Raw genomic sequence first — 19542 nt, 5'->3', positions numbered from 1 at the left:
AGGCATTGCCTCAGGCAACAATGTTGGTGAGCACAGAAGTATTCCAGTCTCACTTCCTTTCTATTTTGCTTGTGTTTCTTATCACCGCTTCCTTCTATTTAGCTACTAGGTATGCCAAGCACCTTTAGCTACCAATATGGCTGGATATTCTGCTCAAATAATGACTGATGGCATAGCAACAAAAAGATATAGAGGAGACTGACCAGAAACATATAATCCTTTTGTAGATGGCTTATCTCACCTGCATTTAAACACACATACACTAGGCTTGCTGGTATACACATGAGTGACATTGCACCCTCACCCAAACAGCTGCACAGGGCTAGTGCCCCAGCCCAGGGCCCAAATCCTAGTGACCTATCACCTGACCACATGCCCCTCATTACTGTCTCAAATAAATGTCTGGTCCATTTTCCACAGCACCCGCACACCCATGAACATCTTGCCTCCAGGCAATAGCCACAGATTCACTCAGAATTCCACAGCAGGGGGCTAACTGTACAACGTCCTTAATGCTCCCCATTAGAAAAGCATTATGCCCACTCACAAACAGAAGTGTGGTGGTATAATGTCAAATTGTGCATGTAGCAGACATCGGTGCCAATAAGACCCAGGAAGAAGAGACCATGCATCTTAGCCAGGCTTTAGGGTTTGATAACCAAATTGAATCAGTTCAGCACTTTCTATTCAGCCAGTGTTGAGAACTGAGAGTAGATGTATTCGCCCACTTAAGTTCTCCCCCCCTTAAACGAGGTTAGTGGAGTGAGGTCTCCACTAACCCCATTTTACTGATTGTGTGCCGCTGTGGCGTGGTGACACACAAGTAGACCCCTGACTGGGAGGCTACAAACAGTCTCCCGGCATCGGACGTCCTGCACACTTGCACAGCGCATCCTGGAACTTCCAAGGGCTGGGCAGCCCCCAATCCCCACTGCCCCTACGGGCTCCACACAACCAAAAATTGTGTGAAGCCACAGAGGGGTTTCTGCGAGGAGAGCGGGCTTATCTCGCTCTCCCCGCAGATGAGCAACAGGCAGCCAGATCGGCCGCCCACACGACTGCCGGCTCTGTCACTGAGCCGGTAGGGGCAGCGAGGATCGGGGGCCATGTGGCCCCCGGAAGTTCCAGGATGCCTCGTGTGAGCGCATGGGGCATCCTGGAGAGACCCCCGAGGCCAGGAGGCTGCTTGCAGCCTCCCGATCAGGGGGTCTACTCATGTGTCACTGCACGCTGCGGCGACACACGAGCAAGAAGATGAGGTTAATGGAGGACTCGCTCCATTAAACTCATTTAAGGGGAGGGGTAATTAGGCAGGCTAGCCGCCTGTGGTTCCCACAGTCCCTGGAAAGTGGGCTAAGCTCCCTTAGCCCACTTTCCAGTGATCCTGAGAAGAGCTTCAGTTTTTGACTATGTGAATTACCTCACTCACTGTGTTCCAATTTTAGTATATGTGCTGCCGAAGCGAGCACACCTCACTATGTTACATCGTTACATTCATATTCATATGCTTTATTAGTATTCTTATGTTATATTTATATTTGTCTGTTACACACAATAGCTCAGACCTATTGGAGAGAATTTTCTGCAAGTGATGGGGATCCCTGTTGAAAGGGAGACTGGAGCAACTGAGGGCAGGGATGATTACATCAAGGATACCACAGAACAGGAGTAGGCAAGCTGGGCTTCCCAGTTGTTGTTGGCCTACAACTCCCACCACCCCCAGACACACATTTATTGTAGATGAGGATGATGGAAGTTGTAATTCCACAACAGCTGGGGAGCCAACCTTGCCTACAGCTGCCATAGAATAAAGAAAGGTGTGCACTCATTGGCTTGCAACTGCCAAAGGACACACCACTACTATTTGGTTAGGATTTTGATATGTGCCTTCTTCTTTATTTATTTTAGATTTATAGTCTACTGGAGTCCCAAGGGCTTAAGCTTATTTATTTACCAAAGGGCACTGGGTAGCACCTCAAGCCTGAGAAAAATGCTGGTACCTTGTGAAGCTTGGAAATAATAATTCAGAATTAAGATGAGGATTGGGGTCCAAACTATGAAAACACAGCCAATGCACAGGCATTTGCTACCATCTCACAGGTAGCTCTGTTCCACATATGCATTTTTGGCAATAGTCTAGCCTACTGCTCACACTGCTGATCTTCTGATGCAGGACACCTGCATACCATTCTAGCATAATGCTGACCCAAAATCAAAGGTCTATGTCAGGAGGCTTCAAGAACACTACTTCAGAGTTAGGACTGCCTTGTGACTTTGCTTCTCAGCAGGGCTACAAAGTATTTTAAATTTCTAGTTGCTAGCATCAAAATGTCAGGTGCCCATGAGGCAACTATGGGTTTCTTTCAACCCTGCTCTTCAGAGCGCATGCTTATAATTTTAATAAATTAATATTGTTAATTTAAGGATACAGAGGAGACCATTTTCACTCTTATGTACTACAAGGGGGAAAGCCAGCTCTTCCTAGCAAATTTTACCTAATCCTTAATTTGTGGTACTGATCCTAACTCATGTTCCAAAAGTGGTTTCCATGCTCTGCAAACTGCTGCCAGGGAATGGCTGAACAGTACCTGGGTTATGAAAAATGTGATGCGGGTTTCTAGTCTCTAGAGAGATAGATAGATAGATATAGATACACACACACAAACACACACAAACACCCTTGAAGGAATGGAAAGAACACATTTATTCCTGCTGCCATGCAAACCCTTAAGTTACAGACCCTTGAGACTCAACTGAATCAACTTGTACCAGTTACAATTAGAATTGCATGTGGGTGCAACTAGGTGCAGGATCACAGCCTTTCCAAATAGTCATTTTCTGCTTCTGCATGTGGAAATAACTCCTCTGGACCCACTGAGTTAAATATCTATTTTTATATCTATCCTATAGCAGCTGGGGATGATGGGAGTTGTAGTTGAATAGCAGCCGGAGAGCCTAAGGTTGACCTCCCTTAAACTAGTGGAACATCTGTGGTAATTAAGCTTTATTGTCTGTATAAATGTTTACTGTTAGTAAGTGAGCTGCTTCAGTTTTTGGAAACACTCTTCCCATGCAACACAGTCATAATTGTCATCAATGTTGTAACTGCTGCAGTGTTTGGCATGTAAATATTCCTATCATGCAGTCATAAAAGCAGTAGTACAGGCACAGATATAGCTCCTGTTAAAAATGGTTGGGTATTTGATAACTCAAAGACCACGACAGTCCCATGTCTATTCCAGCATCTCCCTAGTCTCCTACGGTAGCCCTGCTTTATCTCCTCTCATGTGATTGGCCACTTTCCACTCAGACTTGATTAACTTAACACAAGGTCACCTCTCCCTCCTGTCTCATATCCTCCTTATTCTGCATCATCAGTGGCAATCTCACCTGGGTGCCTGTCTGTCCTGCTTCCTGCAAACCTAAACAGGCTGATCACAGATAGGACTCTCAGGAAAGCGTGGAGTGGAAAAAAGGAGGAGAGGATAAATCAGGACAAAGAGAAAACAGATGGGAAGAGAGGTGCTGAGACAGGTTAAGCAACAGACAGACACATCATTTTAGGAAGATAAAAACAGTAACGGAAAGAGTATTCAGTGGGACAGAGCCAGTATGACCCACAGAGGGTAGAGAGTATTGGGATCCTGGACTGGGAGACCCAGGTTCAAATCTTCACTCAGCTATGGTTCACTGGGTGGCTACTCACCTTCTCTCAACTTAACGTACATGTCACAGATGTTCTTGGGAAACATCTTATGGATTAATAACAAAGCTTTATTTTATGGCAGAGTGTGGATATTGTCTCAAGATGGGACAAAAATATTACATTTTTAAATTATTAAATATCACAGTAGCATATATGCTACTCTGAGTTCCTTGGAAGAAGGGTGGGACAGAAATGTAATATTTTTGTCCCATTTTGAGATTTTGTCCCATCTTGAGATCCACAGTCTGCCACAAAATAAAGCTTGTTATTAAGCCATACACATTTCTGACTTGTGTGATTATAAATGCAGAGTCTTGTAATTTTATGGGCTCCTCAGATCCTGAAAATCTTGCATTTTTCTTGAGGAAAGTTTTCAGCTTTCATAGCTGCAAAGAGAACCTGCCTGCAGCATGTGCCATGGTAATAAACCAAGGAAATAAACTCATTCATTATTATTTTTAAGTGATTTAAATCTAAATATCATGGTTTGAAAGGGTCTGACTCATGGTTTTTGATTTTGCTTAGCAGATCTGGTGACAAAGTCAAGGACATCCTAGGCTGGGGCTGTTTTGAGTTACCTCAATACCCATGGGGCTTTAGAACTTTTCAAGGCAGTAAATGTTATTCCTTAAGTTTAACCCTGCAATTATAGTTGCTTGTTTTTCTAACACATGCAGGAATAAAAAGTACTTTTAAAACTGTTTGGGCTGAGATGAATGCTTCATAGGACACTTTGTCTGTTCACAGAACTGATCTCTAAGCAGCAAAAGCCTATACATTGGAACATATGAAGGGCAGTGTGTTTTTCTCACTGTAGGCATACTAATAGGATTGTCACTGTGAGTATTAGCTGGCTGGTCTACCCATGCTAGAGAAAGTGCTGGCACCATCCATGGATGGCCTCTACTCCCATGCTGACCTTTCCATCAATCCAAACCTGACAGGAAGGGATGTCTCTCATCAGGAAATGAAAGTCAATTTATAGGACATTTAATGACTCTCTGTTCTCAAATGGAAGAGGTTCTTTACCCTGGAGGCAGAATCTTCACAACCAAACCATTTGAATGCAAAGATATTGTGGCTAGAGTAGGGTGGGGCGCTTGACAAGGGAGCATCCAGAAGAAACTGGCTATCACTGTATTACAGCATACATGCATTTTCTAAGATGAAGTGATTCATGCACTAAGTCACTCAGAGAACTAAATCTGGTTTTGCTATTTCCATATGCAGCACTCAAATTATTGTGCTGATATGAACAGCACAGTTACTGTTTTTCTTGCACTTTCTTGTGATTTCCTTCATGTTCTCCAAGGCTCTGTTTTGAGGTCCCTTTAAGACATCCAGTGAAGCATAGCAGAAAAAGTATCCAGGAGTTAGGAACATAGGAAGCTGCCTTATGCCATTGGTCCATCTTGCTCAGTATTGTCTACACAGACTGGCAGCGGCTTCTCCATGGTTGTAGGCAGGAGTGGCTGAGACAGTAAATCTCTTCTGGAAAAGTTTGTATGGTTATGTGCAAAAAGACAAGTGTATCTCTTCTAAACAGCTGGGACAAATTATGGAAATGAACGTTGGACATAACCCCCCCATTACCTGATGTGCCTTGTAATCCCCCATCCCCGAGTTACAGTACTGCCTGCATATACTTTAGAACCCTGTAGGTTACCAAATCCTTGTGTGTAAATATTTGTAAATATATGATGTACAAACAACCACTTTGTATATAATTGTGCTTTGGCAACGTACTGTATGCTTTGGTAGTTTGTTGGTTCAATTTTTAAAAAAATCTTGTCCTATTAAAAAAAATCTTGTCTATAAAAAAAAATCTTGTCCTATCTTGATGCCAGGGAGGGAACTTGGAACTTCTGCATTCAAGCATGCAGATGCTCTTCCCAGAATGGTCCCACCCCCTAAGCGGGATATCTTACAGTGCTCACATGTAGACTCCCATTCAAATGCAAACCAGAGTAAACCCTGCTTAGTAAATAAGATAATTCATGCTTGCTACCACAAGACCAGCTGAGACAAGAAGTTCAGAAAGTCATTTTGGGTCAGTCAATATATCTCACTGTAGTCTACCTCACAGGGTTATTGTGATGATAAAAGGGGGAAATCTCCCCTTAACTCCTAGTAAGAAAGAGGGACTACAGCTGTGACAGCTAACAGAGTAGTAAGTAAAGACAACCCTGGGCAGAGAGACTACTTCCAATGGTGGAAGAGCAAACATGAAAAATGTCAAATTTTGGTCTGAAACAGTTATGCCATATTCCCCACCATGAAATTCTAGAGTCCAAAAATAGCTTTCAAAATGTAGCAAGCCCTTTTAGGAATAAGAGAATAATACCACCAAGCAACTCACTGACTGTCCTACCCTGAATCTCCACATCTGAAATGTGACCTAAACTTGGTCTTCTGCCGTGACATGTGAAGTGATTACTAGAGCTGAGAAGTCAAAGCAAATTGAGCTTCTTGCAGCCTGTTTCTGCTGTGCACCTTTTGGGGGGTTAATCTTGCACAGTGAGATGCAGTTAAGCTCACACATTATGTGGCAGAAGCAGGTATACATTTGGACTGGAATCCAAAGAACTGTACAACTAATTCTGTCCATTCAGGTGGTCTTTGTCCTGGTGGGTTTTTGTTGGTTGGTTGGTTGGTTGGTTGGTTGGTTGGTTGGTTGGTTGGTTGGTTTTAGATTGTGAGCTCTTTGGGGACAGGGGACCATCTTATTTATGTATTATTTGTTTTTCTATGTGAACCACTTTGAGAATTTTGTTGGAGAGTGGTATATAAATATTCATCATCATTGTTTTATAGTAATCCTCTATATGCCACATAACCACCTGCTTTTGAAAATGAGGGGACTATAAAAAAAGCAGTTGTCTGAGATGATGAGTCAGATTCTGAAACATTCTGTATCTTAACATTTGGGCTGAGAAATGAAAGACTAGATTGCTTCTTGCTGACCATCACTATCACCCCTCCTCTTCTCAACATGTGTTTTATTGCCAACCTTAATCTGAGCAAGGATCACCACGGGGCTCAGACCTGGAACCTGTTTCCAATAAATATAGCTGGACCTTCTCTCTCATCACGGCTGAGAAACTACAGCAAGCCCCAACACCAGGAAACAGGACTTCTAAGGCCCAAACCTGCGGTGTGCATGTGCCAGCCTGTGTCTTCAAACAACACAAAGGCAGCATTAGGAAGCTGTGGATAAAGGACTTTTCACTCCTTCCATTATGACTTTGCTACGCAGAACTGCCCTTCCTTACCTGCTGCTCTTCTACCTGCAGTGGAGAAAGATACCAACATCCAGGTTTTAATGTCACCATTTCCAATTGTCTGTTCTTTGAATATGTTCCTTTAGCAATCCTGACGCCTGCCCTTATATATTTAAAAAGCCCTCCCCTGTTAAATTCATCATAGATATTACAGTCAGATCCCTGGGGGCCTGAGGGGTGGCAGCAATGATATTATCTGCATCTGTCTTCATTTCCCTGTCTCTTTGCCTCTCTCTGGCAGGCTGAAAGCTACCCGTGGCATCAGACCATGGGAACTACAGCCTCTAGCTCCTTCTTCCCTGCTCATTCCCCCCACCCGCAGACGGAGCCATCTTCTGCTCTCCAGTTCGCACTCCCCTCTCCACCAGGCCGACGACTCTATCTGGCAAAAGGGTCCTATCCTTCCGTAGCCACAATCAGGTTTAATTTTAGCAGCCTGACCTCACCTGCCACTCGGCTGGAGAGTGGGCGGGAAACACGACACGAGAGCTATTCCGAGAGACAGTTAGCACCTGACAGCATCAGAGGAATTTTACAGCGAGTGGGCGGGATCTAGACGAGGGAGAAGGAGGGAAAGGCGGCAGCCTCCGTGATGCAACAGTTTCGCTCTCAAGCTTTCGCCAAGGAAAATCCGGGCGCAGAGGCCTCCTGCTCCTAATGCCGTCTCTGGCATCGAGTGAGCCAAGGTGGCCCATTGTGAGAGCCGATAGGAAAGCGAAGCAATGAGAGCGGAGAGGAGGTTGCCGAGCAGGGCGCAGAACAGCAGCAGTAACGGGGGGGCAGAGAGGAGCGGGGGGGTGCGGCCCTGGATGAGTTCAGGGGGGTGAGAACAAACAGCAAGGGCAAGGCGGCGCTGCTAAAAGCGATCGTAGCCACTATCCGCACACCTCTAAAAGACAGCACGAAGATATCCAGATTTAAATAGGAAGGGGGAGGCGTGAATGAATGGGATCGAGGGGGCCTCTGAATCCGCGGCACTCCAAAAGGCCCGTTTCGAGCACCCTTCTACGTGAAGGAAAGGGGCGATACAACACAGCGCCTCTGTTGCTGGGGAGCAACAGAGGGCGTGCCGGCCGCTTGAAGAAGTGGACGGAGCGTTGAGCATACAGCGCCCGTGGCCGGCTCATTTTGCCCGTGCTCCGAGAAGCGCCTAGCGCGCCGCAGGGAATGAAAAGGGAGCGTGTGGGCAGCGCAGGCACGGAGCTGCTTCAGCCCTGGAGAGCTGCGCAGCGCTGCCGACCGTCTCATCCGAGGGGCCGCCGCAGCACTCTGTCTTTGTCTGCGGCTGCCCAGGCTTTGCCTCGCTCCCTCCCTCCCCCCCCCATGGCGGTGAGCCGTTCACGAAAGCGAGCCAGGCTCCTCGGTAGGTACAAAGGCCCCAGGCTGCAACCTTTTCGATGCCTTTTCATCTTATTTTTAGCCAGCCTCGCTTGGAGCCTTCTGGCGTCACCTTCCTCCTCAGTCTCGTGCTCCAACAGACTGACATCCCTCGAGACTTGCTCTTCAAGAACTCGGCCCTTCTCCGCACCATCCGCTGCCCCCCCCCGCCCCCACGACAGCCCGGAGAGATAAGAGACGCCGCTCCCCGAGGCGCGTGGCTATTTATTTCTCCACTCCCGGGGGGACCCCTGCTTCGGCTGCTAGGCGAGTGGGTTCTTGTCGGGCAGCTCCTAAGGCCGCGATGGACGAGGAGCCCAAGGGCAGGGCTCGCAAGGAGCCCTCTGGTGAGAGGCGGTGGGGCACACGGGGAGTTGCCACGCGGAAAAGAGGGTCTGGCTCCTCTGCTCCCGAGGTCCATCCAGGGCCGGTGCTAGGGTTTTTTGCACCCTAGGCGAGATCACCTTCTGCCCCTCCCCCGGCCAATCATATTTCAAACACAGATGTATTATAGGAAGAATGAAAAGCACAGAATTTGAAATCCCCCCCCCCGCCAGCGCTCATCGGGGCAGCAGCGTTGCCCCCTTTACCAGATGTAACTGGAAGTACTCGACACGCCTGTGTGCGTTGCACACGCACCCAACGCGCACAGATATGTTGAGTACCTCCAGTTCCATCTGGTAAAGGGGGCAACAGGGCGGCACGATGCCAGCCCAATGGACTTTTAGGAAATCGGGCGTGGGGAGGGGAGAGAAGTGCACCCTCCCCTGCCCTTAAAGTTACCCCAGGCCAGTTCCATGCACCTCCCTAATGTGGGGCCCATGGAGCAGACTTGCAGGAGCTAGGCAGCCAGGGGAGCCAATGGGATGAGAGGCAGTAGGGATGGGGGGGACCCTTCTGGGCAGTCTCTCCCCGCAGTGAGCCAGCTGGCTGGGTCCAGGGGGGCTGGGGGGAGGTGGTGGTGTCTTGCCATGGAGCTGGTGGCCCTTTGGCTACTGCCAGCCACCAGGCACTGCCAGGCTCTCCCGGGGCTGTGGCTGCTGGTTTCTGCAGCCCTCTTGCCTGATGTCTCTGTGCCACCCACAACCCTAACCCTACCCCCCCCACCAGAGAGGGAGCAGCAGCAGCCCGCTGAGTGTGCGGGGCGGGGTGGGGCAGCCTTCTTGCAGGCGGCGGCAGCAGCGGCCTCAGCCTCCTCCTTGCAGGCCTCTCCTCCGCGGCCGACCAAGCAGGCGCTGCTTTCCGCCCTCCTGCCACTTGTGCCGGCGGCAGCGCTGTGCGCCCCGCGAGCTCCTCAGTGGGCAACTGCCAGGCTGCTGCTGGGCGGGCACCACCACCGAGGCCCTCGACTCAGCCGCGGCGGGCTTCCCATGCTGAGAGTCACTCAGCAGAGCCGGCCCGCTGCTGACGGCGGCTCCGGGGCGCCCAGTGGCCGGTCGGGGCTCCGGGGTGAGGGTGGTCGCCCTCCTCCTCCTCCTCCTGCAGCCGCAACTGGCAGGCTGGGCAAAGCAGGGCGCGGGGGCGGGCTGGGGAGCCCCGCCACTCCAGAGGCGCGGCTGGCTGGCTGGGGTTGCGGGGTGCTCAGCAGCAGCAGCAGCAGCAGGCCGCTGCCCGGCAGGTGCCCCCGCTGGCTGGCCTTCGGTGGGAGCCTCCGCGCGGGGGGCTCCCTCTGGAGCGGGAGGCGAAGGTGGTCCTCGCAAGGCCTGGACTGCTCCGTCCAGCAGGCGCGGTGCGGCCAGAGAGAGCGAGCTGAGTCCCACCCCACCCCCGGAGGAGGCGGCGCCGCCTGCTTGCTGCTGCTGCCTCGGGGGCTGGTCGGGGCCTGCTGCTGCTGCCTGCCTGGCCCCAGCCGCGCGCAGCGGGGGGAGCCCTGGGAGGGGGGCGGTGGCAGCCCCGGGTTGGGTCCCCCACCTCGCCCCACCGCCAGATAAAGGGCTGCTGCCTTGTCCTGCCTTCTTGGCCCCTCGCTCTCCCCCGCCAGGCAGGGGCCTGCAGGCTGACCGCTCAGGGTGGGGGGCGGCAGGCTGGCCAGCGCGGTGCCCCCTCCATTTTGGCGCCCTAGGCAACTGCCTAGTTCGCCTTAATGGACGCGCCGGCACTGGGTCCATCAGTCCTCTCGAAGTGGCAGGAGCTGTAGCCATGGCCAGGCATGGTCTGAGTCCGGACGAAGGATGTGCTTTGACATCAAAACTGAATGCTGCTGCCAAGAAGAGCCTGGGGTATGCGGGGCGGAGTTCCTTGGCTGCAACTCGAAACGGGAGCGGGCTTACCACAAAATGCCACCTTGGCGACTTTGTCTCCCTCATTTATTTTCTGGAGCCAGCAGCATAGCTTCTGCATACTACGCAAAAAGCTGACCTCCACTCAATCTGCCACAGATCCATCCTTCTTTAAATAGGTGGAGAGTCCTTTGGCACATAGAGTGTTAATCTAGACTCTGTGTCCCTGGGCCTTTCGAAAAGCCAAGAAATTCTGTTTCTGCAAACTTAACATCCCTGAAGGCATTAGTTGTTCATTAACAACCTGCTTATTCACATAAGGCCCTTCAAGGATGAACGCAGAAAACCATTTACCAAGTGATAACTTACTGTGCCACGCAGGTAGTTATCTGGGTAAGCCAGTCATGGGGATCATCCTGTCTACTATTGAGAAGAAACCGACCAGGCTTTGGCACCTGATAAATTATTTGGGAGAGCAAGGAAAGGATCAAAGTCTCACCTCTTGACAGAATGACAGAAAGGATTTGCTTGCCAAGTAGCTCCATGCACAGCATGGCAAAGTGCTACTTGATCACTAATCATGTGTGCTGACCACTGGAGTGGCTTTTGTTTAAGCTTTTCTAAAATGCACTGCTTCTTTGAGAGTTGTCTTTTTAATCCCATGGGGAAATGCCCATTCTGGGTTAGGGAACCCATAATAAAGGATAATGTTGTTGTCAGTGCCCCTTAAGGGTGCTTCATATATGGTCTGAGTGGCAGGCTAGCTGCTTGAGGGCGGGGACCTGCACAGCACTGTGTTCAAAGCAAACCAATAATCTCAGCCTGTTGTTCCTCATCCATTTTGCATGCCTCTGTCCAAGGCCCTTTAGGAAGTACGCCACGGCTTGTTCAGATGTCCCATTCACTACTTTACTCCAGCTGTGTCTGCAGCGGTACTTTTGCAAAAATCCTTCTTGCTGCAATTACAGTTCAGGTTACACCTCTTTACATCCTAGCTTTACCTTATATTTAACTTCATCTCTCCTCTTGCTGCTGGGTATCTGCACTCCACATTGTTTATCTCTCTTTAATCATAATTAATAATACATCACACAGCAAAGCGCCTTTTATCCAGAGGGCCCTAATCCGTTTATAACCCACACAGGCACCAAAATTACAGTTTGAAGCAGAAGCCTTGTGAATAGGTTTCAGTGGTGTTGCTACCACCCTTTCTGCTTTTCTTTTCTTTTCTTTTCTTTACCATTTATTCCTCCCCAAAGCACATCTGTCTCTCACTCCTTAGAGTCTTCTCTAAAAGAGAGATCTGAAACAAACATTTTAACACCTGCTCTACTCTCCATATCCAGAGCTTTCTACCATTATGTTCCATCTCTCCAGCTCCCATTTCCTGCCTTGACTCCTTACTTCATGCATAAGTTTATATATAGATAAATCTATACATCAGCCCACTTTTCTCACTTCATGCTCTTCTCAAAGGGTGTCTCTCTGTGCCCCTCCTTTTTTTCTATTGAGTCAGACTCCCCCTTCTCCTTAAAGTCCTTCCTAAACCTAGCTCTTTCTGCAAGGCCTTTTCTGAGCCACCACAGATCCACTTGTATAGTGTGTGCAACTCAGTTCATCTCCTCCTACCCTGATCATTGCTTCAGTCAAACCCTGCACTCTCTGGTCACCCCTGCCTGCCCCCCTGAAAAGGGACTGTCTGTGTCATTTTGTTTGTACTGCACCTAGCATATTGCCAGCATCAAAGTTTTGTGCATAGTCAGGGGCTTAAGCATTCTCTAACTTGGCATCGGACTTTAGCCTGAATTAATAACAATCTGTAATATGAAGAGAGCCTGTAAAAACTGTTTTTGGGAGGTGCAAGTGATCTTTGTGTGGCTGGAGAGAATTTTTCATAGAACAGGTTGTCTGCACAGAGATCTAAATTTAAGTGTGAGGGTGTCATGACCATATATCACTAAATAGGAGATCAGGGGCATAACAAGGCTGGAGTGGGCCCAGAGACAAAATTTTAAAATGGGCCCCTCGCTGATACACACACTTCACAATATATAGTGCACTCACACTCACATCCCCATTATGCCAGCTTCTCTAGAAAACTCCACTCCCTTGCTTTAACCCCGTCCCTCCACCCTCCCATGGGGAAGAGCGCTCCCGGCTCAGAGTTGCTTCTGCAGACAAGGACTTTGCTGCATGCATGCCGCCTTTGCTCCGAACTTGGGGTTGGCTTTTCCACGGGACTGAAGCTCTGCGGGTATTGGGGAGTCATGTGACTTGCCTCTGGGGGGGCCCTCGAGGCGTGGGGGGCCCCAGGCAGCCGCCTCCCCTTGCCTAATGGTAGTTATGCCCCTGTAGGAGATACATGTATATCGTGTTAGAGGTTCTGCCATGGAGAATGGGAGGACATGAACACTTAAAACAGGGATTTAATGGCCCTCCAGTTGTTTTTGGACTACAACTTTCATCTTCCCCAACAAGAAGCAACATATAATAGAAAATTCAGCTGAATTTATGGTACAGTGTGTATGCTGACAATAAATATTTTATCTGTTTCTCTGTGCTGTTTACCTCACTATACCACTCATAAACCAGTTGGTCTCTGGAATCTTTGGTAGGGATGTGCATGGAACCAGCGACTGCCGGTTCAGAGGTGGCAGGGGGGGATAACTTTAAGGTCCGGGGAGGGTGCTCTTCTCCCCCACTGTGTTTTCCCCACTGGCACTGTCCTGGAAAATGGTTCCATGGGGCGGCAGCGTACCTCCTTGCCGCCCCAGTCAGTCACGGACTGGAAGTACCCAGAAGTGCTAGGTGTGCATGCGTATGGTCGCGATGTGCGCATGAGCGAGCACGACATGGTCGTGATGCGCACATGTGCACCAGGCACTTCCGGGTACTTCCACAGAGGAAAATCCAGAATGCTTGCTCCCCCATTTCCTTATGATTTTTGTCATCTTCCCCATACCCTTTCTGTGCTTCTATAAATGCTTAAGATGCAACCCTAAACACACCTTCCTGAAAAGGTGAAAACACTGAAAACAGTTTGTTTAAGAGTAAACATGCTTAGAACTAAGATGTCATTCTCCACTAGAGTGAACTCTGAAGGCTCTAGAGAGGAATGATCAAATTAGAACTGTTTGTACAACATGGAGAATCAGAGTAAAATGCACTAAGAGGGATGGTGTTCTGGATTCAGCATTATGTTAAGTAAACTACAGGACAGGCCCATTACTATAGTGCAATTATCTCCAAGAAATATTGTGGCATGAAGAGTGCGTATGCATCCTTTTGCTTTTGTAGAGCTCTTCTAATATCCTTAAGTGTAGACCCACTTGGAATACAAGTAGCTTGGTCAATATAGGTGCAGAATATTCTCTGTAGAAGAGTCTATGGGCCTGTCTTGTGAGGGAAACGGCATGCTTTTTTAAAAGGAAGCTAGAAGGAGGAAAATAATGGCTTATGGGTCAATAGGATGTGAAGAAGTTGTGGAACCCACCAACAAAGGCTTTTAATTCAATATAAGTTTATGACAAGCAGGATCAATCTCAGCTTTCAACATTGTGCTCCTTAACTGCCAAATGCTGGAGGTGAACAAAAAGAGGATGAACAAATATCACCACGCCATACTCGTGAACCTCCCTGAAGATTCTGGCTGGGCGCTGTCAGTGGACAGATGCTGAGAACTGCACTGTGAGCTTGACTCATGGCAATTCCTGTATGTCTCATAATAAGGTTTAGCATAGGGCTTCCTTGATCCAGCTCCATCAAGCGTCTGACAATATGGCTAATTAACGGTAGCTGCCCGTACATCCCACCCAGGTCATCAATGCAGAGAGATGGAACAATCAGCCACGTTGAGTGAGATTTGTACAGAGCTTGTATGTGCAGTAGAAAAAGGTCTGTCCAAACTTGAAAGGATGGGGGTAAGGATCACACAGGCACTCTCTTGATTAATGCAACTAAGTGGTCAAAACAGATAACAATATATGTGAGTACGCAGGGACAGTTCAAGTTAGTTCATTTGGTGTACATGATGAGGGTTAAAAAAAAAAAAGTCAACATAGTGCCTGGCAAAGAACCTTATCAAGTCACAACACATTCACTAGAGAAATATTATATACTGTACCTCAGTTTCCATAGCAAGACATCCCCATAATATGGGTGGTCTGATAATGAAGCAAGAATTGAATTCTATCATCTGCAGTAATGGAAGTAGTTCAGAAAAGAAACATGGGCAGCAGTGGGCAACTTAATATACTGATTTGTGTGTTGCAACTGTGAAAAATAAACTAGTAAAAAGAACAACATATCACAACGCTACTTTGTTCTTTAGTGGACTTCCTCTTTCTCACCTAGAGCAGCATGCACAGTTTTGACCTTTCTCTATTTTCCAATACAGCAGAAAAATTGATTCAGAGGTCCACAAAAGCTGAGTTGTGGCTGGGAAGAAAAGTACAGCTGTTCTGAATGGAGGATTACATACATAATAAGCATTAACAGAGAGCGCTATAGAGGATGGATACTGGGTATTTTTCTTTCTACCTGCACCTAAACAAAGAACAGGCCATGAAGGTAAGAGCCTGCAAGCTTCAAAATGCTAAGAGAAAGTACTTCAAATACAATATAATTAGGACTTGTCACAGGATATCACTAAGGCTGACAGACCAGTATAATTTTTACATGAGAATGTAAGAAGCCATGTTGGATCAGTCCAAAGGTTCATCTATTCCAACCTACTTTTCTAACAATGACCAGGCAGCTGTCTCTGGGAACCTTATATAAAGGGCATGAATACAACAATCACCTCCTGTTTGTTTCAAACTTCTGGTGCTCAGGTACACAGTGTCTGAACGCGGAGGTTCTACCTAGCTATTATGGCTAATAGCCATCTGTCCATCAAAGTGAATCAAATACATATCTTCAGCTACTGCCAATACTGTAATTTCTTTATGCTGAAAAAGTATGTTTTAGATTGTTCCCTGCTTTCTGCTATGTGAACAGCTTGGTGAACTTTTTGTAGAAGAGTGGTATATAATAATAATAATAATAAATAATAGCAGCAGCATGTAATCCTTAGAGAAACAGATGCTGGCCAGTGGAGATGATGGGCCAAACTAGACATTATTTTTAATGCTTGATTTGGCCTTGTATGTGACTTTCATCTTTTCCCAATAGCAGCAATTGCGGGGTGCAATTCAAATCAGGACCACAGCATGAAAGAGGGTTTTTGTTTTTGTTTAACACAGCTCGTTATCCCCACCCCAGTTACTATTTGCCCTGGGAGAATGGCTCCAGAGTGGGGAGGTGGGGGGGGCACACAAGTGCCCCCTTAGACAAGCAGTTCCCCCTCCCACCTGCCCCACATTTGTTTCAGAAGCCTAGTATGTGGGATACAGCTTGCCCACCCAAAAATGCATGCTGCCCTTCTGTGTCCCCCTCTCTGCTGCAACTGGAGAAAAGCTCCTACTTACTGGTGCCCATGTATTAGAATGAATTAACCATTAAGCCTAATTTCCAAGTGTTTCACAATTGTAGTTAAGGTTTCTCTTTCTTACTTGTGCCCTTCAATTGGACTGGTAACAGCTTGCTTGACACTCTTGGAAATCAGGCCAATGTATTAACAAGAACACCCAGGCTTAGAACAGGAATAAAAGACTCTTCCGGGTTTGACATCTCTCCTACAGTCATCCAGGTTTCAGTAGCAAGCATCCAACGCAACATCACATCCTCAAGAAGTCTACTCAGAACAATCACCTAAAAGCAAAAGTTACTCCTCCTTCCATACATTTCAGCCACTGTTTTTTAATACACCCAAGGCAACAGAGTAAGTTTTCCCTCGTCTCTGCCACACGTGACGAGAGGTGGGGAGGTGGTGATTTTAAATCTGCTATATCCTGAATACAGGAGCAGAGGATTTTTTGGTAGTTATTCCAGAGTGTGTGCGGCTGTATTCATGTATGTAGCCTGTGCTCATGTAAGCTGCCTGTTTACAGCATCAGATCAGTAAAAGAACTCTGGCCGGATTCTCTCCAGAAAATCCAAGCGCTCACAGAAGGCAGCAAGTGTGCGACTGGAAGAGAGGAGCTGCGGCCAGAAACCTGCGTCTGACCGGGAGAGAGAGAGGGCAGGCAAGTGCAGCAGCTCTCTTCTCTTCTCACCCTAACCCGCTCCAGGCCGAGGGCGTTGGGAAGCGGGTCGGCAACGATTTCGGTCGGGTTGTGCTGCCTGCCCGTCCTCCCCCCTCCCGCCCCGAACAGCCGCCTCCGTTGCGGTGGCTCCGAGGGGCATCTGCTGCTGCTGGTGACTCACTCGAAAGAAAAGAAGCGGTAGCCAGCGAGTGACTTTCAGTTCAAACTAGAGGCAACTGGGGAACTTCGTAAAGTCCGGGGAAGGCCGAGAAAAGGGAGCGGAGATCAAGGGTGGCCGGGTTGAGCGAAGAGGGGAACAAAAGGGAGCAGGGCCGGGGCAGGAGCGCGGAAAGGGGAGGGAATGGCGAGCGAAGCACGCGGGGGAGCTTCCCTCGCCGGGTTTCTCCTCCCCTCGCGCACCAAACTCAGCGGAGACAGTCCCAAATGCAGTCCCCACCCTTCAGGCGCTGCCGCCGGCCTCCAGAAGCGAAGCCCGCCCTCGGGGCCCACTCCTCCTCAGCAGGTGCCAGAGAGCGGCCATAGGGCTCCCACAAGAAGTTATGCGCCTTGGCAACCTTCTCGCCACCCGCTCATCCTCAGCGGGGCTCTGCTTCCTCGGACAGGGAGACGGCGTCGCCGCCGGTATTCGCCTCCCGCCACCGCCCTCCATTCTCCGCAGCCGCCGCTGCTAGCACGTTGCCGACCCCCTTCCGCTTGCCAGCGAAGTGCCGACCCCCCCCCCCACGCCCGGTTTCCCCGCCCAATCAGCCACAGGCATTCCGCCTCCTCCTCCTCCTCCTCTCTTCTTCCAGGTGCGCCGCCGAGCAGCAGCGCCTCGACCCCCGCCTCTCGTTCACACACAGACACACACGGAAAGGCGGCGGTTCTGCCCACTTGCAGCCCCAGAGTAAGCGCTAGGAGCCGGTCCCTGCCCCGACAAGCGTGCAGGAGCCAGCCAGTCTCGCAGGGCTGGGTGCAGCAGCGCTTACCTTTGGCCGCCTCTTGGTCTATGTACATTTTCCTCTCCGACGTGTCAGCCCCCGGGCTCCTCTCGACAAAGTAAATCCCTCCGGTGGGTGTGTTAGTGGGGCGGGGATGGGTGGGTAGGAGGTCCTGGACCGCGCAGGGGCGACGGCGGGGCTGCCACTCAGTCAATGTCTACCTCCGACACGTCTCCCGAGAGGCAAGCCCATCAGACGCTGCGCGAAGGGAAGAAGCCGGAGAAGAAGCCACAGGCTGCTGGCGGCCCAAGAGTGGCCGCCACAAACAGGTTGGAGTCCCAGGCGACGGGCTGCGAAAGAACGGGAGCCGGCATGAGGAGCGAGGCGAGGGAATGAATGAGGCGCCTAGTGGCGGCAGGGGCTCGCCCTCCCGCTCCTGGGCTGGCTGGCTGCTTCGCGTGCACACAGGAACATGCCAAGCCTCTGGAGCCCGAGCCCTTCCCCTCCCCTCGATGTGTGTATGCGCGCGCTACCAGCCTGTGTGTGGCTGATTCTGTGCGCGCGTCTCACGCTCGTCTCCTCTCACACGCGTCAAGCTGCTGCTCGCTGCTGGTCGGAGAGAGAATTGCAAGGCAGGCACAGCCCAGAGCAGCTACCGCCACAGCCGCGCCAGAGAGACTGTCTGATGCCCCTTTTGATGGCGTGAGCCTCTCCAAGGGGCGACGAGGGGTTAATGTGACTCGTTGCTAACCTGGTGGCACACTCAAAAGCACTGAGACGTCCAAAATAGATAACAGCCAACAGCCAGCTTGTTTCTCTGACCTGGACCTCACCACCACGAGGCTCACGCTAGAAAGGAGTGGGGGTGATCTGTATAAATCACTATGCTAAGTCTGCCTGGACGCGGGTATCCTGTGCGCCGCAAGCACGTCTCAGAAAAAGCCCGGTCAGTGGCAAAGTGGAGGTGACGGGGCTCAGGGAGAGTCCGATGATCTGTGGGAATCTAGGTTTGATGCAAGGGTCGATGTAGCTATAAATGAGCGGATGGGTTCAAAGAACTCAGCCCCCCCCTCCTTCCTATTTCCTTCATTATCTCCCTCACTTCGAGGGTGTGCCGAGAGAGCGTTGAACACGACCCCTCTCCCCTTGCTATGCCCCGGTTTGATGCTTCTCTTATAAGCCGCCTCGAGAGTCTCTTTCAGGAAGAGCTGATACCAAAAACCAGCCCACAAGAAACTGCTCCGACAGACACAAACACCCACTTGCACCTCTGGTGTCACTGGCCGGCATCCAAAGATAGATCTCTGATCATGTTCCTTTCCCCAGGCAAACGTTGCTCTCCAAAGCCACTCACTGGCAGGTCTGCATTTTATTTCCCATCCTCCCATACTATTGAAGAAGTGGAGTCCACTCGAAACTCCAGTCCTCTTGGAGGCGAGAGTCTGCTCCAGTGCGCACTAAGCTCCAGTTCAGGGTTTGTTTTTGTTTTTTTTCTTCTAGTAAATTAAGAGAAAGCATCATCTTCCAGACTTCGTAGATCAGCGCAGACTTTCTTCCCTGACGCGATTATAATGAAGACCAGGACTGGATTTCCGCGCTTTGTTGTCGGAAAATGAATTCTAGCGCTCTCTCCATGTAACCGAGTAGGGCTCGCTATCATTTATAGGCCAATTTCTTTTCTTTCTCTTTCCATTCTGGTTTACTATTTTCTGCTGGTGTATCATTTGCTAAATGGATTTGAGGGGTTGGGAAAGAAACACACCACTAACAAACAAAAGGAAACCCAACCCTCCAGGCTATATCCTAAGCAAGGATGCGAGATACAAGTATTATTTTTGAGGGTAGCCAGAGCAGCAGGGACGGAGACAGGTGAGAACAGATTTTTCCCCCACC

The 19542-nt window shown here is 49.5% G+C and overlaps 1 protein-coding gene across 7 annotated transcripts in view; it reads right to left on the bottom strand.

Annotated features, from left to right (window-relative positions):
* The window catches only part of SYT7 (synaptotagmin 7), a 347105-nt gene extending 328809 nt beyond the window's left edge, over positions 1 to 18296 (bottom strand). For 5 of the 7 annotated variants that reach the window (XM_053283961.1, XM_053283963.1, XM_053283959.1 and 2 more), the window contains exon 1: positions 17698 to 18296. In XM_053283961.1, the coding sequence (XP_053139936.1) occupies positions 17698 to 17725 (28 nt within the window). In that variant the 5' untranslated portion in view covers positions 17726 to 18296. The remainder of the gene's footprint in view (positions 1 to 17697) is intronic. The other 2 variants (XM_053283958.1, XM_053283964.1) reach the window with 2 other exon arrangements.
* Positions 18297 to 19542: the final 1246 nt, after the last annotated feature.

Source organism: Hemicordylus capensis, chromosome 1 (assembly GCF_027244095.1).
Source record: "Hemicordylus capensis ecotype Gifberg chromosome 1, rHemCap1.1.pri, whole genome shotgun sequence".
In the NCBI taxonomy this organism is placed as follows: domain Eukaryota; kingdom Metazoa; phylum Chordata; class Lepidosauria; order Squamata; family Cordylidae; genus Hemicordylus; species Hemicordylus capensis.
This window is presented reverse-complemented; position numbering and strand designations above follow the sequence as displayed.